Source organism: Anopheles moucheti, chromosome X (genome assembly GCF_943734755.1).
Source record: "Anopheles moucheti chromosome X, idAnoMoucSN_F20_07, whole genome shotgun sequence".
Classification (NCBI taxonomy): domain Eukaryota; kingdom Metazoa; phylum Arthropoda; class Insecta; order Diptera; family Culicidae; genus Anopheles; species Anopheles moucheti.
Window position 1 is genome coordinate 688,541 of NC_069142.1, and position 27,954 is coordinate 716,494.

The 27,954-nt window shown below is 39.2% G+C and overlaps 4 protein-coding genes across 8 annotated transcripts; 2 read left to right on the forward strand and 2 right to left on the reverse strand.

The window, feature by feature from the left end:
- Positions 1–7,458: 7,458 nt before the first annotated feature.
- On the reverse strand, positions 7,459–10,866 carry LOC128306537 (N-acetylgalactosaminyltransferase 7). The gene has a single exon (XM_053044073.1). It carries the CDS (start codon positions 10,481–10,483, stop codon positions 8,693–8,695), a length of 1,791 nt encoding a protein of 596 aa, XP_052900033.1. The 5' UTR covers positions 10,484–10,866; the 3' UTR covers positions 7,459–8,692.
- Positions 10,867–11,631: 765 nt separating this feature from the next.
- Positions 11,632–15,262, forward strand: LOC128306413 (FAU ubiquitin-like and ribosomal protein S30). 3 transcript variants are annotated; one of them, XM_053043929.1, is made up of 4 exons: positions 11,632–11,666; positions 11,982–12,106; positions 14,041–14,611; positions 14,682–15,262. In XM_053043929.1, exons 2-3 carry the CDS (start codon positions 12,032–12,034, stop codon positions 14,359–14,361), a joined length of 396 nt encoding a protein of 131 aa, XP_052899889.1. In that variant the 5' UTR covers positions 11,632–11,666; positions 11,982–12,031; the 3' UTR covers positions 14,362–14,611; positions 14,682–15,262. The 3 variants fall into 3 exon arrangements, with proteins under 3 accessions (XP_052899889.1, XP_052899890.1, XP_052899891.1); XM_053043930.1 differs by having other exon boundaries at positions 14,041–14,606; XM_053043931.1 differs by having other exon boundaries at positions 14,041–14,601.
- Positions 15,263–16,275: 1,013 nt separating this feature from the next.
- Positions 16,276–17,364, reverse strand: LOC128306751 (40S ribosomal protein S14a). The gene is made up of 3 exons (XM_053044352.1): positions 17,285–17,364; positions 16,795–17,049; positions 16,276–16,722 (listed from the first exon to the last, which is right to left on the reverse strand). Exons 2-3 carry the CDS (start codon positions 17,032–17,034, stop codon positions 16,504–16,506), a joined length of 459 nt encoding a protein of 152 aa, XP_052900312.1. The 5' UTR covers positions 17,035–17,049; positions 17,285–17,364; the 3' UTR covers positions 16,276–16,503.
- Positions 17,365–17,740: 376 nt separating this feature from the next.
- LOC128306343 (xenotropic and polytropic retrovirus receptor 1-like) lies at positions 17,741–27,509 on the forward strand. Of its 3 annotated transcripts, none has more exons than XM_053043814.1 (8): positions 17,741–18,028; positions 18,175–18,394; positions 22,778–23,100; positions 23,187–24,395; positions 24,829–25,023; positions 25,114–25,283; positions 25,386–25,675; positions 25,747–27,509. In XM_053043814.1, the coding sequence occupies exons 4-8, from the start codon at positions 23,219–23,221 to the stop codon at positions 25,868–25,870; spliced, it is 1,956 nt and encodes a 651-aa protein (XP_052899774.1). In that variant the 5' UTR covers positions 17,741–18,028; positions 18,175–18,394; positions 22,778–23,100; positions 23,187–23,218; the 3' UTR covers positions 25,871–27,509. The 3 variants fall into 3 exon arrangements, with proteins under 3 accessions (XP_052899774.1, XP_052899773.1, XP_052899775.1); XM_053043813.1 differs by having other exon boundaries at positions 23,216–24,395; XM_053043815.1 differs by lacking the exon at positions 25,747–27,509 and having other exon boundaries at positions 23,216–24,395; positions 25,411–25,600.
- The last annotated feature ends 445 nt before the right edge of the window (positions 27,510–27,954 follow it).

Below are 27,954 nucleotides of genomic sequence, written 5' to 3' on the forward strand. Positions count from 1 at the left end.
CTTCTTGGATATCCTGGCCTTAAGGCACGGTGTAATATTGACTCCCCGGAAGAGTTATGTAGTCAAAATTTACGCACGACTCATCGTCCATCACGATGCATGAGGATTGTCGACACAGCAGCTTGTCGTACAGCTTCCAAGCCCGATATTTAACGCATGCGGCCTGTTTTGTACTCCGTTTCGGGTTCTTTTGTTTCTTATATGTTTTTAAATTCAATTTTGCCTTGACACGTTGGATGTTACTTTTTGAAGTAGCCAGTTTTTGAGTCGCATCGCGAATGAAACTTTCTTTTTAGGTGCTTGAACGCTTTTGCTATATCCCGGTCCAACCGCTGATCGACAGGACCAGGATTCGGCCACTTTTCGGCGCATCCTCAAAGCTGGACTCCTCCTTATTTTCCGGCGACTGGTTAAAGGATTTTGCCTACAAGTTCTGCCTTGACTTCCTGGGTGAAATTACTCTCAACATGCGCCTGGTAGTGATCTTAGCACGGATTCACCTTACACCATGGTGGAGATTTTCTCTCCTGTCTAGCAACAATTTCACTCCAGGTTTGGATCAGGTGAAAAGTAAATTGCTGAAATGGAATACACACATCGTTCATCTAGTACAAAAGTGTTCCCCATCCGTTCTCGAATCTTATCAAAATATCCACCAAATCGAAGACGAAATCGATCGTTCTGTGTCTGTTGTAAAAGGATATTTTATTATAAAATTTCGTTTCTTACGTACTAGTTTTCTAACAATGTATTGGAGAATGTAATATTGTAATTTTCAAAAGTATTGGTGAGGTCGATCGCCACCTTTCTTTCCTACGATATTCTCATTTTGATCCTGAACAAATAATAAGCCTAGAGTAAAGTCCTACCTCGTTGATAAACGATCAAGCTTTACATGTTTTATGTAATTATCACACATCCTGTCCGCCTAGCTATTTATTTTGTCTGAACGAGCCTTTTTTTATGGCCCATCCTGAAAACGGCTTGATTTTATGGCTTGACCGATCGTGGCTATTGCATTCGTATGGTTCGGTTCGTTGCGTTGCTCTTGCGTTTGCGCTATTTTTCCCATTACTTTATAGTTTCCTGTTATGCTTGTTTCCGGTCTCGTGTATCGCGCCTTTCGATGCTCATATGTTTATTATGGCAAACGATAACGATCCTTTCACAAGTTACAAATTGCATTGCTTTCAAATGAATAATCAAAATGAGCTTCGTAACAGAAATATCGTCTCGTTCTCAATACTCCGCCCTTCATAAAACTACAGTTTTACGCAAATATAGAGACGATGTCCTAGGAGAAGGGAATCTTCCTAAGATTTAGCAATTTAATATTGAGATGATAATGCTTATTTTCTGAATTTTTATATTTACAAAAATGAAGAATTGTTATTCGTCTGCGCGCAATGATCATTTGATGATGATTCACAATAGGTTCAACAGGTTATTGCCATGCCGTAGTTGAATAGCTGCTGTCGATGACCAATTGTGGATTTTTGCTGAACAGATGCTGTTGAAGCAGTGACGAATTCTCATTCAAATTTTGTAGGGGTTCATCTCTTCGTTGTCCGTTGAAAGCTGTTTGATTGGATACAACCCTATGTCCGTCTTATTTTGTGTGATCTTCCCTCGGTACTGTTTTGGGACGATAATGTCCTTTTCGGCTTCGATGAAAACCGTGCTCTCGTGTAAAGTAGTTTCGTTTGCTTGTTGTTTCATGTGGCTGCGATGTGACAAGAAATTTGTTAGGGAGTCCCATAATGATGCAAGTAACTGCCATCCAATGCCGTAAATGTCATAAAGAATACGACCATGGATTATTGTGTCGATAACAAACTTTGTTGCTCTGGTGAAGATGTAGATTCCTAGGGCTGTGGACGTTATGTTACCCAGCCACGATGACCACGATATGAATTTAGTCAAGTATTTCGCAAAAGCATTATAAAATACCTTTTCTGTTACTAGTGCGTCGAAAGAAAATCCTTGAAGATTGGAATGTTAACCGGCAATGATCTTGTATAGTACCAATGATGCACTCTTCTTGTCACCTTGTTCGTAGATCAGATTCTTCATCTTTTCGAGGCTTTCTGCGTCGTACACTCCACTTTGCATGAGACTTGGTAGAGGCGTATATGACCAGCTCGTAATGATGTCAGTAGTTAACTGCTTTGGTGGAGTAGTTTCTCGGAGACGTCGATGAGTAGTATACCATCTCCCTCCAATTGTAAACTTAGCTGGCAGTAGTGGTGAATAATCTATTTGCGTACCTCGTAGTTATAGCATTCTTGTCACTGGTGCCATAAACATAGAGCGATTGTCGTAATTCACTGGAATTTTTTGATAGCACTCATTTTTACTCTCGTAAGTTACAAAAACTGGTTTACATTCGAGAATATAATACTTCTGCTGCAACTACTGCGGTGTATCCGGAACGTTTAACCAAATTTGAAACAAACTCGCTTGGATTGAGACGGGCGAAGGTTAATTTGGTTTCCATTAACGCCTTATCGATCTTCCACATCTCGGTCATTACAGTTGTGTAAACTTCTATAAGTCGTTGTCCGAGGTAGCTTTCGAGGAGGGCTCTTTTGGAGTTATAATATATGAAGAGATCGAGATTTACGCCATTGTTTGCTTTTCGTTTAAACGGTGTTTGATAACCGTCGAACTCTAGAGTGAATATTCTCGGATGATCAGTAACATAGCTGTTAAAACCGCATATCTTTGTTGTGTCGCGTGCTCTTATCGAAAACATGTGTTCTTTAGTCAGCAAGGTGTATATAGCGTAACATCGTTTGTTGATATTGTCGTTGTCGAACGTCTTGTTCACTGTACCTTCATAGATGACCTCGAAATCTGTCTGCTCACATAGTTGTCTTAGATTCACCGCCCATGTAACATAACCGAATTCAGCATCCAAACACCACCATACTGTGTAGGTGCATATAATTCCATTTCGAAGTGTCACTTGGTCGTTCTCGTGTAGGCTGTTGTTCTATAGACTTCGCCATTGCAGGATGAATCCTTCACGTTGCCGATGATAAGCGCCTGGCCCCTGGTGGTCTAATTGCGTCGCAGTTCCCTAACCTTATAATTAATTGAAACTGAAATTTCGCCTAACGACTGAGCTATTTTGCATTCATCGGGAGTAAACTCCTATACGACATAAGCATATCCATTTTCATAATCTGAGGTATGAGATAAAGCTCCACAGTTTCCTATCGATCGTCTGATAATTACCTTACATTGTAAGGTTGTATGTAAGTGTATAGGTTGTATGTAAGTGTTGTATGTAATTGTATGTAAGTTGCTGCACACTCTGGTGGTTGCTTATCGACTAAAGTTTTATTATAAATGACACGCACCTTATACCTAACGAGTACTACTACATAGATAAATCAGTCTTAACATGACGTTGTCCAAACTCCATACAAATTTCGTTTTTATTTTTGCTCAAAACACCGATGTCATAACTCCCTTCCATAAAGTTTAAGGTATTCTTCTAAATGGCCTTAGCTCGCTTATCTTCTTCGGATTACGGCATAGGCACGATCGGTTAAACTCCAAAATCGGAAAAAAATATACATAATTTCTCACATATTGTCTTCGCCACGGATCATCATATGGTGATCTGAGTGTGATCCGGTATTGTTACTTCCGTAGACTAACCAACCCAATCTCGTTTTCATACCGATTGGTTCGTTTGGTTTTCCAAGCCTATGCTCTAGCGCCATTAGCAAATGATTATGGTTCAATCCTATCAAAATCGTAGGACGAGCATTTTCAAAGCTCTGTATTGGAAGCTTTTTTAGGTGAGGGTATATTTTGCTTATTTCGTCGTAGCGTAATGATTGAAGTGGCAAATTCAGATCTCTTATAGTTCTTACGTCTTTTAAACTATAACCCTTTTTATTCGCACCTTTAATAGTCAATTGTACCAATTGACTAGAATCTTGGATGGATTTAATTCCTAGATCCCAATTTAGCTGGAGCGGTATGTTTTTTCCGGTTAAATTTAACTTGCTAGCAACGTCTGCTTCTATCAATGTTAATGAAGTGCCTGGGTTCAAAAATGCATAAGTCTCAATAGACTTATCACCATTTACCAATCTAACCGGTAAGATTTGATAGAGCGTTGAACATATCATTTCAACCTTATGATGGTTATTAACCTGCTCAGTCGGTACAGTTTGCTTTACATGAAGCATCTTATGATGTTTATCTGTGCACCCTTGTATTCCGCATGGCTTAGCGGTTCTACAACACTTGATTGTGTGTTTGTTTGATGACAAGCAACCCAAACACAATTGTTTCTCGTTAGCAATTTTCACTCTTTCTGTAGGAATTTGCTTAACAAGCGCATAACATTTAACCGTCTCATGCGGTTTGATACATATTAGGCATGTTTTATTTGCGCCCTTTGCCTGGTCATTCTTTTGATTATTGGTGCGTTTCTGCGAGGTTCCCGGTTCATGTAAACTAACATTTCCCTTTTGGGTATACATAGTGATCGTGTTCATCATTTCTGCCGTTTTGGCAAAAGGTCTCAACCATTGGCATAACTCTTCAATGTTTTCGACATCTAATGACGATGATGCGGCTGCTATATGCTCCGCTCTCTTTACTTGGATATAATGCGGTAGCTTAGCCGTCAACTCCATTACCAGTCTATGATCGTTCAAGTATGCTGGGGTGTTTATTATGTGTACGTTCTTGACAAGATTTTCCAAAGCACTCATCATTTCCAAAACAACGTTTTTTGATTCCTTTCGTATACTTTGAAGATCTTTTAGCAACTCTAAGTATACCAAATCGGGTCTTCCAAAAGTTTCGTTTAAAGGTGTAACCTTTGATAATTCTTCTGTTTGTTCGCTCGAGCGCTGTCGCTGGTCTATTAGCAATCTTTCCAATAGCGATTCAAATCTTTCGTCACCTTGTGCTTGACTGCCTTTGAGACGATTAATCTCATAAGCTATTTTTTGACACTTGGGACAAAGCCAACACTCAGTGGCACTTGGTTTACGTGTTAACTTCACGCAATCCAGGTGGAAACATCTATCACATTCTGCGCATTCTAACATGCTCTCTTCCGATGTGTCTAGTTTATCACACATTCGGCAATTGCCGTTCGGATTTATAACAAATTTATAAGACATTTTGAGTAAACTAATTATGCCTGAACCCTAATTTAGCTGTCGTTTGTATTGATTATTTACTTGTCCTTCAAATTCGGAAGAATTTGAATTACCTTTTACCCAACCTTGGTGTTGTTTATCTGATACGGCTAATTCTTCCTTGGTAGAATTTTTCGTGAACTCTGAACTACGCTGTCAATCTGCGGATTGGCTGGTCCACTTTTGTTTGCTTGATCCTATATACCGCTGGTTTCACGATATTGTTAATCCACACGTCACAGTCTCGACTACCACACTGATGGTTGTCTGCTGTTCCTAGATGCAGGGTTTGTTGGCCTTAAATACCAGATCCTTCTGATCGTGGTCGCTTCGCCGATACAGGATTAATCTAACACACTGATTTATATTTAGCCTTTATAATTGTCCTTGATCACTTTAGATACACTGAACATTTAGCCTTTATAATTGTCCTTGATCACTTTAGATACACTGAACATTTAGATCAGCCGTCGTCACGGTTATATGCTACTGACCAGTTGATGCACTATGACACGACCGTGTGTGTCCCTTTAGGCCCGGAACTTATTCCGTCACCTGTGACACTTTACCGAGTTATTGTTCGCGATAATGTTTATCACTGTGCACGTTACTGCGGATTTTCACTTGCTGTTCTTATGAGGCGACAGCACGTCTGTACGTAAATTCATTCGAGACTCAAAAGAATGTATCTTTCGAGAGTTACTTCAGAGAAGACCAAAACGCAATGCGTCTCGGGCAGACATCCGTTCTCGAACCCTTGTTGGTTACAACCAATTTTCAACCAAGACTAAACGCTTTACACAGGCGGAGATTTCTTGAGATTCCAAACAAATCCTAGGTGAGGCCAAGAAAATTCATATGAAAGTCGAGACGTTCTCCGTTTCGGTTCTGAGTTCAATCTAACTATATCAAACAGTTGTTTGTTGCTTATATAATAATAATGTTTCGTTGTATTGGTGGTATAATCACAACACGACGACGTGTTTACATGTGTTGATGAATGTTCTGTGCGTGGGAAAAGTTGGTTATTTGTGCGTTGGTCCTTTCCAAACAAGCACTTGAACCGTCGGTTATTCCGTTTCCTTTAGTGTCGGCTTGTGATCCGTACGAGCCCTATGCTCAATGCATCTTTGTTTACTCATGTGCATCTTAGATCCCAATACCTCGTAAATAATTTGGGTTTCGTTGCGCAGGTCAACGTTACTCACTTAGGACTCTCGAATAGTGCCGCTTGCACATGCCTCTCATTTGAAGTCTAATTTTTGTCTCGATCGCGCTGTGGGTCTGTTTATTTTCAAAGTTTTATGATCTACCCTTATCTGCGGGTTCGTGCATCGGGCCTTTCTCAAATATTTTTTTTTTTATTTCAGCCAACGAAGGCGATTCCAGGTGTTAAGTTACAATTTTTCACAAACCTAGCCGTTATGTACGCAACATTCTGTGTCTGGTATAAAAAGGATGGTTTATTTTAAAATGTCGTTTCGTACATACTAGTTTTATAGCAATGTATTGGAGAATATAGTATTGTAATTTTCAAACGTATTGGTGAAGTCGATCGCGACCTTTCTTTCCTTCCTCATTTTGATCCTAAGCAAATAATTAGCCTAAAGTCTCGTGGCTAGCTCGTTGATAAACGATCAAGGATTCAATGTTTTACTTAAACATGTGTTCGCAACACATATCCTGTCCGCCTAACTATTTATTTTGTCTGAACGATCCTCTTTTTATGGCCGATCCTGAAAACGGCTTGATTTTATGGCTTGACCAATCGTGGCTATTGCATATTGTTCGTTGCGTTGCTCTTGCCTTTGCGCTATTTTTCCCGTTGCTTGTTGGTTTCCGGCTATGTTTGTTTCCGGTCTCGTCGACACTACAGGCGGTTGGTAGTTAATGTTGAAAACTTTATAATTAATGTACATATCACATCTCGTGATCAATCCGACTTCGTACACAACCCCTTATAACCAACAACCCCTTAGATCAACGAAAATACGTCACGTGATAAAGGTGCAAACAATGGGGTGTAATATACCCCTAAACACACTAGCAACGTGTAGGATAGAAACGTATGCGCCGTAACGTATGAAACGCATACGTAAACGTATGCGTATGAAACGTATAAATAAACGCCTTTATCAGCCGCTTTGATACGTCGGTTGATAGTCAATATTTTTCTTTATTCAATAAATTGTTGCTCAATAAACTTCCTTTCGGATCTTCCACAGCAATGCAAAACACAATTTTTGTATGTATTTAGTAATTAGAAAATTGACGATAAAACTTACACCTAATTGAGCGACTCACCCCAACTCCCCGCCCTTCCTCTCATTTTAACAGCACTTCTTTCTTTAGTATTGAATTCTACGATTGCATCCTTTATTGCGGTTTATCTCATGTATCGCACGCGGTACCATCTTTTGATCAACCTCCAAGCCGGTGCTTAGATACGCCATTGATAGATAACATTTCGATGCCACTGAGGACACAACACTCGTTGATTGTAACAAAAATCGTCAAATTAATCCATCTGATCTAATGGGAAACCTAACGTATCTTTATGGCTAAGACTATAAGAATTTCACATAATTGTCGTTAGAATGTTGGCAGTAATGTTTGCATGGTTCACACGGAATGGGCGTGTTCGTATAATGACATAGCGATATTGCAAAAAACTTAAATAAAGTAAGTAATGATATTAAGTCACTCCATAGTCTGTGTAACATACTTCTTTCGTACCGTGTGTAATTATAATGTTGCAGTGCGTTGTATACAATGTTCTACAGAACACGTCCATTATCCGGACGCAGACGCTTCAATCTGTTATGAAAATCCTAAACATATCCACCAAAGGTGCAGTGGTACGAGATCACTTGTTTTTAATCATATTTCAAAACTTTTTTTAATTCATAATGGAATTTTTCTGTTTTATTCAACGCTTTTTTGCATCTCTCACACCGAGATGATGTTGTCTATTCAAGTATCACTAATTGTATAATAAATTCTCACTATTTTCATTCTGCAGTACACCATCGAATCGATCGGAAACGTATGTCTTCACTGCCTTTTTTCCATTTGAATTGCCTCGCGTTTAACAAACACAAACACAAGTAGAGCAATTATATCAGCTTGCTTACGTAAAACAAACCCTAGACCCTGATTTTAAAACAACTGAATATACGTTGAAGACACTACCAAAATCATCAAAACTGTACCTACCATTATTAACCATTGTTTATCGACATTATCCTTTTACCTAGCAGCAACATATTCACACAATTGCAACCTATTTTTTGTAACACTTTTTTCCTAGCGTGAGAATGTGTGTTTGGATCTTCAGAAAAAGATGTTTTAACTAAACAATAACCCCCAATTGATTGATCTACAACTTGCAGCGATGACGGGAACGGATGGTAGGGTCAGTCCAAAATAGCGGAAGTTTGTAGGATTATTTCGTTCTCGTCGATATTGAGAACTCATTTTCCAAAAAAAGTTAAGAAAGCCCTAAAGCTCTGCCGCCATTACCAGTGTGGCTGAATTTCCTGAAACTTCCATGATTGGTACGCGTTGTTCATGTCGCAAGGCATCAGCGCTAACTGGCGGGATTGGGGCTGATAGCCCATACATTTCTTGTGCGTTCGATGCAGCAGTGTGCCGGAATGCTCATCGTACTGCCAGGGTCCATCGACAGTACCGAGGCGACAGAAGGCAAGCTTTATCTCGGCGTTGTATGCTTCAATGCATCGTTCGCCGACACCGAGCTGACCTGCACCATTCAGCCGGATGAGCTGATTGTGACCCTGACCATGACACGGCTGCAGTCCGATTACGGCCGGTGGTTGGCGACCGAGCGCGTCAACGCACATATCCTTACCGACGTTGTGAAGTTCGCCCCATTTTACGTTTGCCGGTAGCATCGGATACTTGTCCAGCACATCGTAAGCAACGTTATCCATGTACCACTGAAAACTTTTGCACTGCAGCCGTTCCTTCAGTGCTAATTGCTCACTTATGTCGCCCATGTCGAGGAAACGGGCGAGTGGTTCTCGCGTGTAAAAGTACTCCTTGTAAGGTCCGTCGAACCACGTTTCTATTACCCGCTTGTAGTTGATTGTGATCAGTGGGCCCTTCTTCTTGCTCGCTAGTTTACCAAAATTGTACGGCATAAACCCGCGATACACATGCCCCACTCGTGAGCAAGGCACCCATTCGATACTGCCGCCGCACTGCCAAATTTTAAAGCTCAACTCGAAGTTCTCACCACCCCAAACAAGCAGACCGGAATCATAGGCACCGAGCTCCAGGAAGAAACGGCGATTAATCGCGAAGAGTCCGCCCGCATGTGTTGGGCTGCGATACGGCTCACTGTCGTGCTTGCGGCGCTTCTGCTCCCTACGCGGCACCTCGTTTTCTTTGTACAGCATACCCCACTCGAAGATGCCTCGGTAGTGATGCCCGTCTGCGTAGACAGGTCGATACTCGAACGTCTTGTGATCGATACCGTCGATGATCGGTACGGTCATGACTGTGCGATCGCGATGAATAGGTGCAAGAAGCGGTGGCAACCAGTTTGTGTTGACTTCGCAGTGAGCGTCCAGGTAAACGATCACCTCCCCGGTCGCCTCCTTGGCGCCACGTGAACGCGTTCGAATCAAACCTTCCCGTTCGCTGTTTCGTATCAGCCGCACCATACCGCCAAAACGCTCTATGTAACGCTCTAGCTTGGACTTTAAATCCTCCTTGTCCGAATAGTCGTCCACAAGGATGATTTCGTGAAGCAAATGCTTCGGGGAGCGATTCAACACGGAGTGCACGGTGCGCATTAGCACACTGAAGCCCTCGTTGTGGAAGACTATGATAACACTCGTGCGGGGTAAATTGTAAGGGTAGTCCCAATGCTTGCACTCCTCCAACCTCGTGTCCTTGATCGTGCGATCTAAGGAAATCGCATCTGACACAACGATATTCATGCCGTATTCCATCTCAGCATCGGTGGCACGATTCTGCTGGTCCTCGGGCAGCACGTAAGACTTGCCACCTTCGCCCGGTCCCTCCGGTGTGGGTTTCTCCACTGGTTCGAAATTACCTAAACCCTCCACCAGCTGCGGTACCTCCTTCGGATGACTTCGATCCTCCCCGGCGGGACCAGCGCCATCACCGCGCTTCGCTGCGAACCGTGCATTGTACACGTCCTTCACTGTGTGCTGATCAACTCCCGACCAGGTCGCTATCATGTATAATATCATAATTACGATCGTCAGACCGACCGCGATGCGGAAGATCCGACCGCCTCGTATATTTGTCACTCGCATTCTACCGGTCGAGCAGTTATTTGGCTACGTGTCCAAATCGTCGTCTGGTTTCGCATGCACGCCGGGCACCGCCACGATTTAGCACCGTCGCAAAGAACAATCAAAGGCTTTATTATACACACCACAAGGAATAATTACGACCGGTCGCTTTCTCCGTCGTCGTCACCAGCGCCTCCGCTACCACAGCCGCCAACCTTCATGTGCTGCTGCAAAAACGGGTGCACGCATACGTATTCCACTTCAAATGGGTGTTGATATCTAGACGAGTTTCGTGGTGATCATATAGCTCCTTTAAAATTAGTCCTGATCGCTGGATTGTTGATATGTTGAATATGTCTCGTCGTTTCTGTCAGGTTAGCAACCAGGAAAAAGATACTTTCTAACTGATTTATAGGAATGCTCGTATTTTTCAAATGCCGTATGTACGGCTGCAAGTAAAGTTGTGAGTGCGAGCGTGTGCAATTTCTTTCATACGTAAACAATTGTCAAACGTCAGTGTGTAGCGAAACGTCATCAAATGACCCAAGTAATATTTTTCAGAAAATGTTATCAACGGAAAATCCCACATACCTATACAGTCAAGACCTGAGAAACGTGGATTATGCGTTCCAGATAAATCTGCGTATCTCGAATATCCACGTTACTACAGTTTCCATTTAAACATAGTTTATACATCGCATGAAAGGATCGAATATTTATTTCAACTCAACAAACTTCATTTTAAATTGGTTTATTTCGATTTATTTTAATTTATTCAAGAACGGCCTGGCTATTTTTTGCTATGAAAAGTATTTTAATAATAACAAAATGTATCAAGTTTTCGTGGTTATTTGAAATTTGCAAATTAATGATCTACGTGCATTGAACACAAAAATTCCGTGAAATGTCATATTTATCTCCTAATCCACGCAAATTAAAAACCGCGTAACTCAGATTTTTACAACCAATATAAACGTTTGCAACACCGCAGGAATTTGTTGAAAATAAACATTTTGAATAAAACAAAATATTTCAAATAAAATAAAGTTTCGTTTTCGCAAACATTTATTGACAGCGACGTATATTGCGAACGTGCTCCGCCCTATGAAAAAACCTTTTGCAGCTTATATATGTCACAGCAATTTCCGTGATCGTTTTGACAATCTCCATGCCTCTTTCTTTCCGAGTTAGCACTTCGCTCAGGGTACGTGTCTTCAGGAAGCGTCGCTTAATACTATTGGATTTAGTGGTTGTTTTACCAAAGTATCAGCAAATAAATTATGTAGAAGAACGTGATTAATAATTACTGTAGCTTCTTTGAGAATGTTAAACTTGTTATTGTTAGATCAGGCGTGCGGTGACAAACGGAGAAAACCGCACGCGTTTTCTACTGAAGCTAATTTACTGATGCTGTGGTAAAATAACCATAATACCCGAATCATTTTATGACTCACCAGCCTCTTCTGATTGCTTTAACAGTGATGTGTTCATAATTAAAGTTTTTTTTTCTTTATTTCAGTGTCAAACCAACGCGTTTGATTTATTTATAAGCCTCTAAAAAAATCAAAGATGCAGCTCCACGTACGTGGATTGAACACGCACGTCTTGGACGTCCAGCCGGGTGACAACATAGCTCATGTGAAGGTAAGCAATAATAATTTATTTCCATTGTGCTCAAAAACATACATTTTGTGATGTATCAAAAGAAGAAAAAAACATTCAAGAAGCTATCGTAACGGTATGCAGAGGACAGCAGAGTCATATCTGTACTTTCGACTTGACTCCCTAGAACCACTGCTAGAGAAAAATCTGTCCGTTTGAGCTGCGTTTCACATTCCTTGGCATTGATTCTGCAGTATAGATTTTGTCAGCACAAATTGAAATAGAATCATTCGACTTGCTTGCAAACTTTACCAAACCGCTACACATTGAATGTGAAATAGTCGGTCTAAGAACATTTGCTAGAATAAATGAAGCATTCCATACCTAACCCATCAGAGCGTACGTAAAGCACGTTGCCTGATTAAACCATGTTGCAACAACCCGAATATTTTCTTGTAACGATCTGTTCTAATGATGCACATCCGTTTGGCCTGATTGGTGCGTACTCCATCGCGCCTTATCTTTAGAGTTTGTGCAAGAGTAACGCGTATTTATCTACTCAATAGTAACATTTTGATTCGTTATAATTGAGATCGTCTAATCCGCTACAGATAAATGTATTATTAATGGTTGAGGATAATCCTTGTTGTAACAAAACGACTTTTTTTCTTGTAACGATCTGTTCTAATGATGCACATCCGTTTGGCCTGATTGGTGCGTACTCCATCGCGCCTTATCTTTAGAGTTTGTGCAAGAGTAATGCGTATTTATCTACTCAATAGTAACGCTTTGATTCGTTATAACTGAGATCGTCTTATCCGCTACAAATACAGATCATTGTAAGAAATTTAAAACAGCGACGTGCCGACATATATTCATAATATTGTTTCCGTCAAAAATGGAATCAGTTACAATAAAAAGTGTGATAATTGCTAGACTAAATAAATGAATTGAATGAATGAATGTGACCTTTGCTTTTTCCCGTTTCGAAATATAAGGAGAACATATATTCACGACATTCATCATTCTTCAAGAGCAACTGAGAAACAAGCAAGCAGACAAGAAACCTAGCGTCCATTTGGTACTCCAATTTACCACTGGCCGTACAACAACATCTGCAAGAGCGACGATTTGAATCTGAGACCTTCGCCGATATCCAATCAATGATCATCGAAGGGAGCTTTGATTCACGACAATAGCATAGCATTTTTTTTTATTATCGGTATCGCATAGAAAATTGAAATTCTATTATTGTTGGCAAACTCCAGCGGATCTTTGCAGATATTTTAACTCACTGATCTTGCAATAACAATATCTGCCTATATAATATTTCTAAAACATTGAGAAGCGGTTGCAACATTATTTGGTGGTATCCGTGGTATTTAACTGTTCTTACAGCTCTATTCATGGAAAGCGATAGTACTGGGTCGTATATATTACAGTTGTATTGACTAACAGTCAATCGGTTGTAAATAAACTGAAGAAAACTGGCCTCTACAATGAGTTGTTAAAAAATAATCTTAATTGGGAAAATTGTCTATTACTTAATTATCTTCGAAAGTCTGTGTAGAAGACGAATGCAGAATAGTATCGAGCAAAACTAATCAACTACATCTTTTAATCGTCCTTTCTAACATTTTATTTAAATCCATCTTTTAGTTTATACCGGCAGAAGACTCCAGCGGATCTTTGGAGATATTCCAACTCACTGATCCTCCAAGAAAAAATGAAAAATCTGCCTAAATTATATTCTCATAGCGTTAAGAAGCGGTTGTAACATTCTCTGATTGTACAATCCGTATTGACCGTTCTAACAATTGTTGAAAATCCGTACGAATAGCTTCTTTTATTGTACGAACTCAAATTTAAGAACGTGAAAAATCCAACAATCCTTTATATTGCAATACTAGTAATTTTGAAATGCTTAAATGGATTAATTGAATAAGGATTTTCTTTTGCTCTTTACATATTGATAGGCTCTGCTGGCCGACATCGAGTTAGTCGACGCTCAGGAACTCCATCTATACTGCGAAGGCACACCGCTAGCTGAAGACGTCACTGTCTCTCAGTTGACTTCCGCCGAGCTCGATGTCACTGTTCGACTGCTCGGTGGTAAGGTTCACGGTTCTCTAGCTCGTGCCGGCAAAGTAAAAGGACAAACGCCCAAGGTCGAAAAGAAAGAGAAGAAGAAGAAGAAGACTGGCCGCGCCAAGCGACGTATCCAGTATAACAGACGCTTCTCGAGCGTAGTTCAGGCATACGGACGTCGCCGGGGTCCGAATGCTAACTCAGCCTAAGTATTGATCTACTGCAGGGTGGTCAATACGTGGGCTACTTGAGAGGCGGAGGAACGAGAAGGAACACAAAAATGGCAACAATCAGTGTTATTGTACGGGCATATGAATTGGCAATAACAAGGATTGTTGCATCGTCAATAAAAAGCATTAAAACGCGAACGATCTTGGCTGTATAAATTCTATCATACCAATAACACCAGTGAAGTCTAGCTTTCGTCACAATTTTTGTGCTTTTCCTCTGTAAAGTGAAGTATGCTGGGAAAGGACAATTATCGTACCAATCATCGGAGTTAAATTTCATCGTTCTTGTTCTATTGCAGGCCACACAAAGGCGAACCACATCGAAAATACCTGTTTGCCACTTCGATCAAAACTATCGTAGTAAAATTATTTGTTTCGTGTTGCTTATTTCGGGTACACTGACTTGACCCGACGTGAGTCTCTTTGAACTAACTGCTTTGATATTCCTGACGGACGAACAACAAACTATCAATGCTCCAATCAATCATCATGCAACAGTACAAACAAAAATTAAAGCTGCAAACGATTCTACAATCAATCACAATAATTTTAAAACACTAATATTATCATGCTGATGTTAGTTTACACCTAGCTAGATAGCTACACGTTCTTCTATATTGCAATCGACATGAAGTAAGAAATACCATTTATGGGACGAAATATTAGGATTTTACTCAATCCAAATGGACAACATTATTTTTTGTGTCATAAAACAGCTCAATTACAGCAGAGAAAGACGCATTAATTTGTTCCTCAGCAACACTAGGCTGGTAATCATTGGGCATTACAATTTTATACCTATTGTCTGCATATGTTTCCGATTGTCTTTTTTCTCAAAGCTTTCCCAAATTATAGAAATTAAATATTGTTTGGAAAATGGTTTCTTTGTTTTGCTGGAATGTTAGGTTTACCCCGCCCATATTTGACCACGACTTATTGACGTAGTTAAGTTTCCAATTCGTACGCTACACATGATCTCTGACGGGTTGAGCTCGATTTATCCGGTCAGCGAGCCGGTTTATGCTTCTTTGCGTAAACACCTTTTGCAGTAAAAGTCACTGACAAACAAATTATTTTTTACCAAGTTTGTCAACTTTTTACTTACCACCAAACATTGTAAATACATTGCAAGTAGGTTGACATCCTCCGTCATTGTTTAGGATTCGTGACCGTGTAGGATTATCTGATTTATCAGAACGCGATATTTCCCGCGTTATGCGTCGTGTTGGAGTTTGTGGAACCCATAATAAGGAAGATTTTCCATAAGACCTGTACCTTTGTTGTAACATTTATGTAGTTTTTCGAATCTACAATTATGGTAAAGATCGTTTCGTCAGTTGATAATTTATACCCCCGCGGATGCTATAGTGGTCAGAGTCTCCGGCAAGCAGGTTCTTTGTCTTCCTCAAGGCACATCCGACGAAATCAAGAAATTGAAGAGAAAGGATGATACGAAGAAATTAGAGCGAACAGGTGAGCTTGAAATCATTAAATATTCTATCATGTTATTGCGATTCAAATAAAAAGTGGAATCTTAGCATGCAACACACCTTCACGGTAATATAACTCATCAGAGCTGTTCGCGATTTTTTATTTGTTTTAGTCAATTGTATTATTTTATGTTGTGATTAATGAATTCTTCGTTTTCTTTTAAGAACGGGCGACCCCGTTCTATTGCTATTGCAATAGAATGCTATTGAATTCTTTTAAATTTACATTAATCTTTTTAGTATTTTTAATGTAAATTCAAATCTGGATGATGAAATTTACTTTAGAAATCATTTGGATATGGGGCAGGCGAATTTAGCGATATACTCCTAGATCCTTTAGAGAGGAACCGTTGATTTCGAATGTGGCGCAAGTTCGCAATATTCACGGTATGATGACATCAAATTGGCGGTTTTAATAGATGGTTGTTTGCAATTTATTGGCATTACTTATGTCACAGTATAATCATTTCCAATATTATTCATAACGCGGATCGGAAAAAAGAAGTTTAGATCTTCCTAATTCACACCGACATACCGGCAATTTAACAAAATTAGACAAACATCATAGCAAAATAAGTAGAATACCAATTTCACCGGCCGTGCGCGTGGAAGATAGGTAAAGGTGTCGGGCTTATAGACGACGACCGCGACGACCACCCTTCCTGCGAGTAGAATCTGATGGAATCGGTGTGACATCCTCGATGCGGCCAATCTTCATTGAAGAACGAGCCAAGGCACGGAGTGCTGATTGTGCGCCCGGTCCAGGTGTTTTAGTACGGTTTCCACCAGTAGCACGCAGCTTAATGTGAAGGGCGGTAATACCGAGCGATTTGCACTTTTCCGCTACGTCCTATCGTCGATGAAGAACAATGTTTGTTTCGGTTATAAATATTCAGCACAATAATGGAAGAAATTGACTTACCTGAGCGGCCAACATAGCGGCATAAGGTGAGGCTTCATCGCGATCGGCTTTTACCTTCATACCACCGGTCACACGGGAGATGGTTTCCTTGCCCGACAGATCCGTGACGTGTACGAATGTATCGTTAAAACTTGCGTAGATGTGAGCCACTCCAAACACGACCTCACCATCGCGTACCTGCGGTCCGAGCGATACTTGCACTTCTTCCTTCACGACTTTGTTCTTCCGTGACGGAGCCATAGTTGGACTGGATCACTGTAATCAAAGATAATAACACGAATAAGTTTAATGCAACGCAGAGACTAGTCCACACAAACATGCGGCATTCGGTATCAAAAGACTACAAGAACGAGAGCTAACGAGTGTGCTACACTTCGTTTAATATCACACCAGCCTGAATTCCGGTCGCTCGCTTCATCATCATCCTATGTGAAGACATTTCTGAAACTAAGCGATCGCAATAACAGGCATATTTTCATTATTTTCTTACCCTGCAGCAAGCAATTCGTGTTTCCTTGCCGAAGCGGAAGTTCAAAAGAGGCTTTCTCGATATTGACATTCATTCAGCAGATAAAGACCTTTCCAGTGACGCATGAAAAGGCTTTTATGTTGTACGGACCCTGAAGAGACGGTAGAAGTTCACAGAGTACATAAACAGTACGAAAAGGTGTTTCACTCCAGCATGCTTACAACTTTATACAAATCTCTCGGAGGCACATTTTTCGCGGTATTCTCTGCTTTTTATCGGTACTAGAATAGAATTCCTTGATTCGTAAATTTGGTTTATCGACTCTGATATGTAACTGTGTGTTGAATTCCATACACCAATGGGTTGGTTGGGTTTTGCCAAATAACGGAAACGGCAAATAGGAACTGTCAGTCCAGCGTCTTCATGTGAATCAAGACTGCAGTCATGAATATTTGTTATTTTGCTCAAACACCAGCACGGAATGACAGTGGTACAGCCTGTCGCACAGTGCACTTCTAGCTTCCTGCGCTTGCAAGTGATCTTCCGTCGTTTTTTGAGTTGTGTTTTGTTTTTATTATTTGCTTACGTTATTTTCCTTTTGATTTGATATTTCTAACCCCACCATCGCGCGCTGGACCAAACGGGCCAGTTTGACTGCAAAACCAAATAAACACAATCAAACAGCAGTCCCGCAGCTCGACGAGCTGAACAGGGAAAACGGCCGTGTCGTCAACAGTGTGTTAATACGATCCAGTGTTTCTTCGGGTAATGTTCCAATTCACTTCTCCGTTGCCTCCGTTGTCACTGCTCTGATCGAAATCAGGCAATCAGAAAAATCTTCGCTAGTTTAGCATTTCGTGCATTGTTCGTTCACACTCACACAATGGAACTTTATTTATTGTTTTCGACAGAATCATCTCAGTTATCACGGACCGGGCGTGTTACGTAGCATAAGAACACAATTGTACGCTTTCGTCGCAAAAGGATGTCTAATCAGAATACATAAATTTTCACCGGTACTCAATTATCACGCTTCGAATTGTTCGTCCAGCCGCAATCGACATCTGCACAGTTTAGACACTTTAAAATTCATCGCATCGTTAAATTTCATCTGTTTCTACTAAATGTAAGGTAAGTAAATGGATATTTATTAACTCTATCTATCACCAAAGTCAAACATAAAATTATCACTGCATGTTTCAACGTGCTATTGAAAGTGTTTGATTGAAACGATTAGTTGTGATATGCGACGATTACGCCTAGTATCTGATTCATGTATGGTCTGATTTATGCACCCACAGAAGTAACCACAATATAATATATAGCTGAATAGCTAAATAGGAATAGCTAAATTAACAGAAAGGAAAACTATGATTCCTCGTTTAAAAGCTCTTAGTTGAAATGCAGCATTAAAATTGTATTTCTCACGTTTGAGATGATTTTACCAGCCACAGATACGTACGATGAATTATAAAATGGATGCAATGATTAGATATGATCCCACGCCAACAGATCAAACCTACAGACGTGGTGGTGCAGAAAGAAATCCATCTGCTCTACATGCACAAGCGATTCTTCTCATTATCTCTTCAATGAACTTGTTGGTGTGTGGCAGATGGTCCATTCTGAGCATCGATCTTTTTAAATGAATTTACACGCATTAGCAACAGAAACATGTACATTCTGCTTTGGATTTCCTTTGCATTAAAATATTTTATATCAATATACATCAAAGTATAAATGAATAAACAAGCCTCTTTGTGAGTCACAGCAAGGGTACGAATCGTATATCAGTTAGCAACAAGCAACCTCAAGAAGGTATGCTGCGGAATTATGGCACGAGAGCCGTACGTATGCCTGTTTCACCACCGGAAACCTGTTGTCCAAGTTCCTTTTTTCATTTTGCTAGTGGGAGGAAACACCAACCACAAACTACCCGTTGGGCCCTAACCGATTAAAGTCTGCACTTTTGTAAGTGCTGTTGATCTGAATCGAACTAAGCAACCAAGAACATGGTAGTAGTGTTAGAGGAAGGAGAGCGGAACAAACGACAGAATTCCGGACCTGTTTTTATCTTCTCCTTGCTGTCCCTTCTTAGCAACGAGCCAAACAGTCACGTCAACCAACAAACAAGCGGATGCAACTGTTGCGATACATGATATCATGTGCAATTCGTTTACGAAACCAACAACACAACGATACAACAGCATTCTTTGGGACTTTGAGGTGATAGTATTCATTTGTATTAAAATGTGCTTAAATCACTTTCCACATAAGGATAAAAGCTACCCTTCTACCGGTTGTAGTACATATTCTCCCTAAAAAACGTTACCTCAAAACCTATGACTATGATGATCAAACTTAGTTTTTTTTTAACTGTTGATCGACCTCATTTGATATTTAAAAGTTAAAATATTTCATTACTATCAGAAAGAATTTACAACGAGCTAGCGAGAAACCTCTATCCATCATCTATGTATTACAGTATTTTTGTTTTTAATTCCCTGGTTCCTGGGTTTCTTATCTCTCAAATTATGTTTCTTCGTCTAATATCTCTTTCACTGTTACTCAGGCATACTCATAACCCTAAATATACACACTGTACTTTGTTGCAATATGATCATGTGGCAGGGCTGGCGTTAGTTAAACGAAAATCAGATTTTTCGGATACTTGTAACCCCACTTTCGGTTGAATCCGTCTAACGTACAGCATTGGAAAAGTGAAGGCAATATACGATAAGTTCGTTTGTAGAACAAACCATTTCTCTTCTATCTTTTGCAGTTCATTTGTTGTGCATCCCGGTTATGTTGTTTGTAATACGATGTGTAAACGTCAGCATGGTTACTGATTTCTTGCGATATACTTGTTATCTGTACTCAACTGGTGATATTTTCTGCAGAAAGATGTAGTATTTGCTCTTTGTGCTGGAATGCAAGGCGTATGGCGAATGTGAAATGAAAATAAAAATATTTTACGCTTACGGGTACTGGGTGGAAGTTGATTGAGCGGAACAGCGTTTACGTTACTCAACCTGAAAATCTATTTCAGCACGCTCTTAATGAACATCTGGAGCTGGGTGTTAGCTGGACGGTTGACTAAGTTTATTTACTTTTATCGGTTTCTTTTGATCTCACCTTGTGTGGGTTTAAGAATGGTACCGGTGAAACGTGAACCATGATCGTGCTGTTTCACATCTGTTCAACGACTCTCAATGCTCGTGATACAGTGTGGGGTTTCTAAAAAGATTGCATATTGCACATTACTACTAGCAACTATTGCATTGTACATCCAAGAAATGTGACCATATTAAATTGTTTAATAACTTTTGGCTAAACATTTTTAAATTTCTTTTTTGTTTTAATGGCTGAGGCTTATGAACAATTGTATAATAATTTTTTTTTTTTCAAATAATTTATATTTTCGAACACTTCATATTCAGTATTCCTTGTCTTGTTCGTTTTAAATTTTAATGCAATTCAAAAATCAGGCATTTTTTCGAAGTAGTTTTATATTGTTGAAACTACTGGTCATTCAGACCATCTCCCAAGCAACAGGCGACTTTCTGTTTGAGAAATATCTAGGAAATATAGCTAAAAAAGTAGACCAATTTTTCTATCAATATCGTATAAGTTTTTGCTTTGAAAGGTTAAACGTTGTTCTGTTACAGAAAGATTTTGTCATGCTAAGCAATTGTAACAATTTTTGGACTTCTCGAAAGAATTTTGTTATAAATCTAGCTATATCGATTCGAGTTTGGCCCTTTACAATCGGCCCCTTCTTTTGTGTTATTAATGTATCGGTTAGAATCGAAATGAATCTGATTCTCTATTTCAAAGATACACGATTCGTTCGAGATATATAATCTTTTACTATGAACTTGTCCATCATGTACCCTTCAGCCCCTTCCATCGCCACTCCCTCCCTGAGTTCTTTATTTGCTCAATTATCCCAAAAGGGCCCAACTTCTATTTTTTTCCTGTTAACTCATATAACTGGCATGTAACAACTGTATTTTTCTACAGAATATTCCAGTTGATCTGTATCGCGTTGATCTTCATTAATTTACATTCGTTTGGAGTTTAGACTTATTCGATCAACTTATTCAAAATCGCTTCGCTTGTTTTCATACGACATACTGGTGTAATACCAAACATTTGGCAGGCTGATTCCATTCAACCGTTATCGCGTGACGATATTGAGCTATTTCGGTGGTATTGCTTCTATATGCATGCGAAAACGTTTGCACGTTGAGAAATAGCAACAGCTTCGCTGATAAAAAGAGGCTGGGTGGGTCAGGATCATGCTTGACGGTTTTTAATAGCACACTAATGGCAATGTTTCACCCCGTACTATCATTGCTGCTATTATATTTTCCCCTTCATGTTAATTGCTGACGTTTTTTAGTGCTGATTAGCAGGAACGATTTGAATACACCCAGCGACTGTTAATTAGACGAGGTACCAGCAAGGGGTCCAGTTTTGTTCGGAACTTTTCTGATTGTATTACACTAATCATTACCGAAACCAGTTTTCGATACCCAGGTGCTGTAGCGATTGCACACACATTATAAAATTAAATAGGGAACATCTTCGAAAACAGCAGTTTAAAAGATTATTACACAAACGAAGTAAACATCGTTGAAATCGTTGTGTGTAAAACCGGTGATACACAAGCCATAGCTTGAGTATTATTTGAATTGTTCGAACCAGTATCCGTAGGTATCGCGAACGTCCTCCTCTTAACGGCCCGTGCAAGGAGATAAGATGGTCACGGCTGCTGCTGCTGGTACCATCACGTGAAGAACGCCCACATTCGGGCTCGAAGCTTGAAGAACGGTTTGTGTATGTGCGGGTTATGGAAGTTATAAAGATGTCATCATAACGAGTAAACAACCGATAGCGTGGCTATACACTGCCAGCAGGACTGTTGTCGTCGTCATTTCTGGCATTGCAATGAAGGTCTGCGTAATGAGGATTTTCGTAGAGCTGTGTTACGCGTCAATAGATAAACTAGTAGATTCTATAGATCAATGAAGCCTGTGCGAAAGGGAGTTTGTGTTCACTTACTCGTGAACAATATATCGTTCCCATTATTGTCACATAGAATTGACAATCAAATTAAGTATCTATAGATCATCGATCACTAGGAAGGAATTCTGAGGGAGAATTTTATCATTTATTATCCATTCTCTAATATAAAACATAACATACTAATACATACGCGGAAGACCGATAAACGCGGACGAGGATAAAAGACTGCTTATCCTCATAAATAAAAAAAACATATGAATCCATAGCAATCCTTCCAAACGTATCAAGCATCGAAATAGACGTGGCCAGGCCGGCTATTTAGCAAAAGAAGTATCTTCTACTTGATAATTATTGATATAGTTATTTAGTTATATAGGATATAGCTGAACAAATGTTTTCAGCAGGGTATATATGTGACTAATATAAACACAAAATTATAAAATATTCCCATTAACCTCAGAATACTATTCTCCTACCTTTCAGATATTTCTTGCATGTGTGCCTTATACGGGATCCTTGATGCAATTGCAACAACGCGCCGCTAAATTGTTCCACCAAGACGAGAAATTGTTTGTTGAAATACAAAGTCATGTTGCAGCTGATGTATTGGGCCGCGACCTAAATTGTACATAGTAGAACAACACTACACAATTGTGCTTCATTGATCATCGCAAAATTAGAAAGGTGTTTAGGAGATCACGGCAGTTTCTGAAACGTGACGTCGTGACACTATCAGGATGAAGTTTGCAGAACACTTATCCGCGCACATCACTCCAGAATGGCGCAAACAATACATCAACTACGAGGTATGTTGTCCATTGTTTCGTGTTAGACCATCATCCCATTTGTAAATGTATTTAAAAAGCGAAACTATATTTATAAGCGAATAAAGTAACGCTAATTTGTAATGTGTATTTTTAGGAAATGAAAGCGATGCTGTACACCGCTAATGAAGAAGCACCGGCGCTAGATAGCGTAGAGGAAGATGTTAGAAAACGTCATTTTGCAAACTTTGACGAAAACTTTTATCACTATTGCGACCAGGAGCTGAAGAAAATTAACACATTTTACTCGGAAAAGTTAGCGGAGGCGACACGTAAATATGCCGCCCTGATCACTCAGCTACGGACTACGCTCGAGAGCCAACAAAAAAGCAAGAGCAAAGGTCACAGTCATAAACCAATCAATTTACCCTATCGGAAGGCACAGGAGTTAAAACTTGCGTTCAGCGAATTCTATCTCAGTCTCATTCTGCTGCAGAACTATCAAAACCTCAATCATACCGGCTTTCGCAAGATATTGAAAAAGCATGACAAAATATTGGCTTCGGACAACGGCGCTCGATACCAGAAGGAGCAAGTCGAGATGAGCCATTTTTTCATCAACAAGGATATTGACAAACTGATCAATGACACGGAAACAACGGTCACGACCCAGCTCGAAGGGGGCGATCGACAACGGGCAATGAAACGGCTACGAGTACCACCTTTGGGCGAGCAACAAAGCCCATGGACCACTTTCAAGGTGGGCCTGTTCAGCGGTAGCTTCGTTGTGCTGTTTGTCGCCGTGATCTTATCTGCCGTCTTTCATGACAGTGCTAATGGCGAGAATCTCAAGATCGCTTTTCGATTGTACCGCGGTCCATTGCTGCTGATTGAATTCATTTTCCTAATCGGCGTTAATATCTATGGGTGGCGCTCGTCCGGTGTAAACCATGTGCTCATCTTTGAGTTGGATCCTCGCAACCATCTATCCGAGCAGCATCTGATGGAGATGGCGGCTATCTTCGGTGTGGTATGGACGCTCAGTTTATTGAGCTTCCTGTACAGTGCAAGTCTGAGCATACCACCTTACGTCAATCCACTCTTTATGACCGTGATCATGATCGCATTCATAATCAATCCATTGCGCGTGTTTCGTTACGAGGCACGTTTTTGGCTGCTGAAAACGATAGGCCGTATGGTGGCAGCTCCATTCTTTCACGTAGGTTTTGCCGATTTCTGGCTGGCTGATCAGTTAAATAGTCTCGTTACAGCTCTACTAGATTTCCAATTTCTTACCTGTTTTTACGCTACGAATGGCAATTGGTTGGAAGCAGGCAGTAAGTATAATTCTTTTTAATTATCTGAATCTGTTATAATTACATAACATTCTTTAGTAACAACACTATCTTATTGCTTGTTTTAGATAATCTAAATGTAATATATTTTGAATCTATCTATAAATTGTATTGATTTTGATTTTGAATCTATGAATCTATTTTTTTAATATCGGAAAAACGGATGTTAAGATATACAGTCTATATCTTAACAAAAAAAAAAATTCTTAGCCGTCAGATATTTAACTTGTAAAAGTATGATTTCTACAGCGCTAATATTTTCAAACTTAAATTACACAAAACAAAATGATTTTCTTGAATACAGATAGCACCAAGAACTTGTATGGCACTAAATATTCAGCTGAATTTTAATCAACATTTAGGAGATGAATTATCTAATAAATTGTTGCGTGTGTTAAATAATTGTCTTCTGCAGATACTCGTGAATGTATGGAGGAAAGCTATATAATCCGTCCATTGGTGAATTGTTTGCCCGCATGGTTTCGGTTTGCCCAGTGTCTGCGGCGTTATCGGGATTCCCGAGAGGCCTTTCCACATTTGGTAAATGCTGGCAAATATGCAACAACTTTCTGCGTAGTTATCTTTGCCACGTTGCGGTCCGCTAATGCTCGTAAGTTTAATATAAATAGGTTGTAATAATAATATAGATTTTGATGTTATTAATTCAATATAATCTAAATAACAAAATCTGGTTCTTCAGATAAATATGAGGACTCTTCGGATAACGTTTTCCTTTGGCTATGGCTGTTTAGCTCCGTTGTATCGTCCTGCTACGCATATACTTGGGACATCAAGATGGATTGGGGACTGTTCGATAAGAATGCGGGAGAAAATACTTTTCTTCGAGAGGAGATTGTTTATTCTATGCCAGTGAGTATATTATATGTATCAATATATTAAGCATAACATTGTTTCGGTTGCGATGTCATGTTATTGATGTTTTTTTTATTTTAATGTCCTTCTATTTCTTAGTTTTTCTATTATTTTGCCATCATAGAAGATCTGGTATTGCGGTTCGTTTGGATTGTATCGTATGCACTGACGGAAAATAAGCTTGTCAGCGGAGATCTAATGACATCGATCCTAGCACCACTTGAAGTGTTTCGTCGTTTCGTATGGAATTTCTTCCGTCTTGAAAACGAACATCTAAATAATTGTGGTAAGTTCCGTGCTGTACGGGACATCTCCATTGCTCCAATAGATTCTAACGATCAAGTAATCATACTCAAAATGATGGACGAAGAGGATGGTGTTATTAATCGGTAAGCAAAATTCACAGTCCATATTACAATTGAGTGTGTATAGTATTTGATTCTTTTATTCTTTGCCATAGGTATACCAAGCATAATCGACCAAAGCCAAAAAAGACGAAAGATGATCGCCGCGCCTTGTTACCAGTATTTAAAGGAACGCATGAAGCCACGCCTCCCGATGCGACTAGCACCAAACACGTTTGAGTGTGCGTACCGCTTCGACTTTAAAACGAATGCAAATTGATTTCAAACGAAAAACCCATTAACTGATTGTTAGTTGATTGTTCATTAACAACTTCTCTTGATTTGCCAACATTTGATAATGTCAAGCGTACAAAAAAAGATTAGTGCTTGTCTTAAATAGGAAATTTGTAGGTTGTACTTAGAATGTACTTATTTTCTTGTTGGTTAGGTTCATTTAAATATTTTGTTTGTTTTACTGAGATAATACAGGTCCATGTGTAGGCATATTAAAATGGGGATGAACTAATTTTTATTAGATATCCTCTTAAATATTTAATTGTCGGACGTATCAACTTAGTAGTTTCATAGAAATCGATTTTATAGTTGCGTAAGGATTGTTCTGTTTTAATTTACTTCACTTGTTTTGAATTGGTGACTGTTGTATGAGCCCGGTGAGCATGCAACGGTAAAAAAAAAGCCGAGTAAGAAACGATCCAACAACACACCCGAGTTAGGTCCGAGTTAAAATCTCGTTTAGACCTTGCCTCTTAATACGCAGGACTGACTATTCCGCTATTGATAATTGAAATTTACAAACATACAACAGCCTTACCTTTACTGTATCAGAGCTTGTTACATGCAGTAACAAATGAAGAGAAAAAAATAGATAAATAATTCGTTCGCACAGTTTTCTAAATTATTAACTAATGCTAGTTACATTGCATGATTGTCTAAAGATTCATGCCAATTACCAAAGCAGAAGAAGGGTACTTACAAGCCGCCGTAACATAAGCGACATTCCGTTCTGCACGGTTCCAAAAAGGTGCGATGCCTATGTTGGTGAAAGACGAGGAAAGATATGAAAATGTATGCCATATTAATTGGATTTTATAAAACCAGTGTTTCGTGGAATCATTTGGATTGTTTTATAAATGCTAGAATAAGAAATGGCACAGATGTACTAAACAAACTTTCGGATTGCGGTAGTTCAGGTTACGTTACATTAAATAAGACAATATGCCTTTCAGAGAGACTACAAAATACGAATCATCTTCTACAGTGTTTCAACAAGTTTTGCCTTAAATCAAGCCGGCTAATATTCGCGTTCATGTAAACAGAAAAAATGAGATTTTACTGTTACACCGCTGTGAACCTTTAAACATTGTTGATTGCAAAAGAAACGAAATAGGTAACACGATTGATATACGATATTGATAAAATGCAATAATCTATGCATATATGCAGGGATATACCATCTTCCAAAATGGCCATAATATTAGAATAGATGTTACAAAATCTGCAACGATTATATTAGTTTTCCTCATCGCAGTATTACTTAAGTTTATTTTACTGTTACAGCTGTTCATTCTGCACCCTGAAAATTTGAACCGGTTTGTTGTAAATGGTTGTACTGCTTGATACTTTTGTAACATTGCTTTCTTCTGTTTCGTTAACGTTTCTTCCATTTTTAAACATTTTTATACATGTATCATCATATGAAACATGTATATTCATAATGTGAATTCCTTTCAATATTGCCCACAACTATTATATTAAACCGATACTTTAAATATTACCAAGTTACCTAAGTGCAAACTGGTTAAACGAAGAAATTCGTTAAATTTCTATATGTGATTCGGGATGTGATTGTAATAACAATGTAATTTTCTTCTTTGTTCTATGCATTCATTCCATAATAGACTCTTTTTTCCAAATGCCTTTAGTTCTTTTTTTCATGTACATGATGATGATGATGACAGTTTTTTTCGTAAAATTTGATTCAACAATTACATTTTCAGATGAAGATTGAGATGAAGAGATGAGAAGATTATGTCTGTTTTATGTATGTTTTTTTTTATTTATTCTAGCTTGTTTGTTCATCATGTGATAAGGAATGTAATGAAGATAATATTAGTTTCAAAGAAGACTGATAAATTTCCTTTTGCAGTTTCATTACTTCAACTTTTCGTGAGAAAAATGTCAACAAATACGTATTGAATAATAACTGAATTATCAATGAGTTAAGATTTTAATTTATAACGATGTACGATAACGCGTACAGGTATTCCAACTCTATAAGATCCAAAATTAACATGTTGCGGACC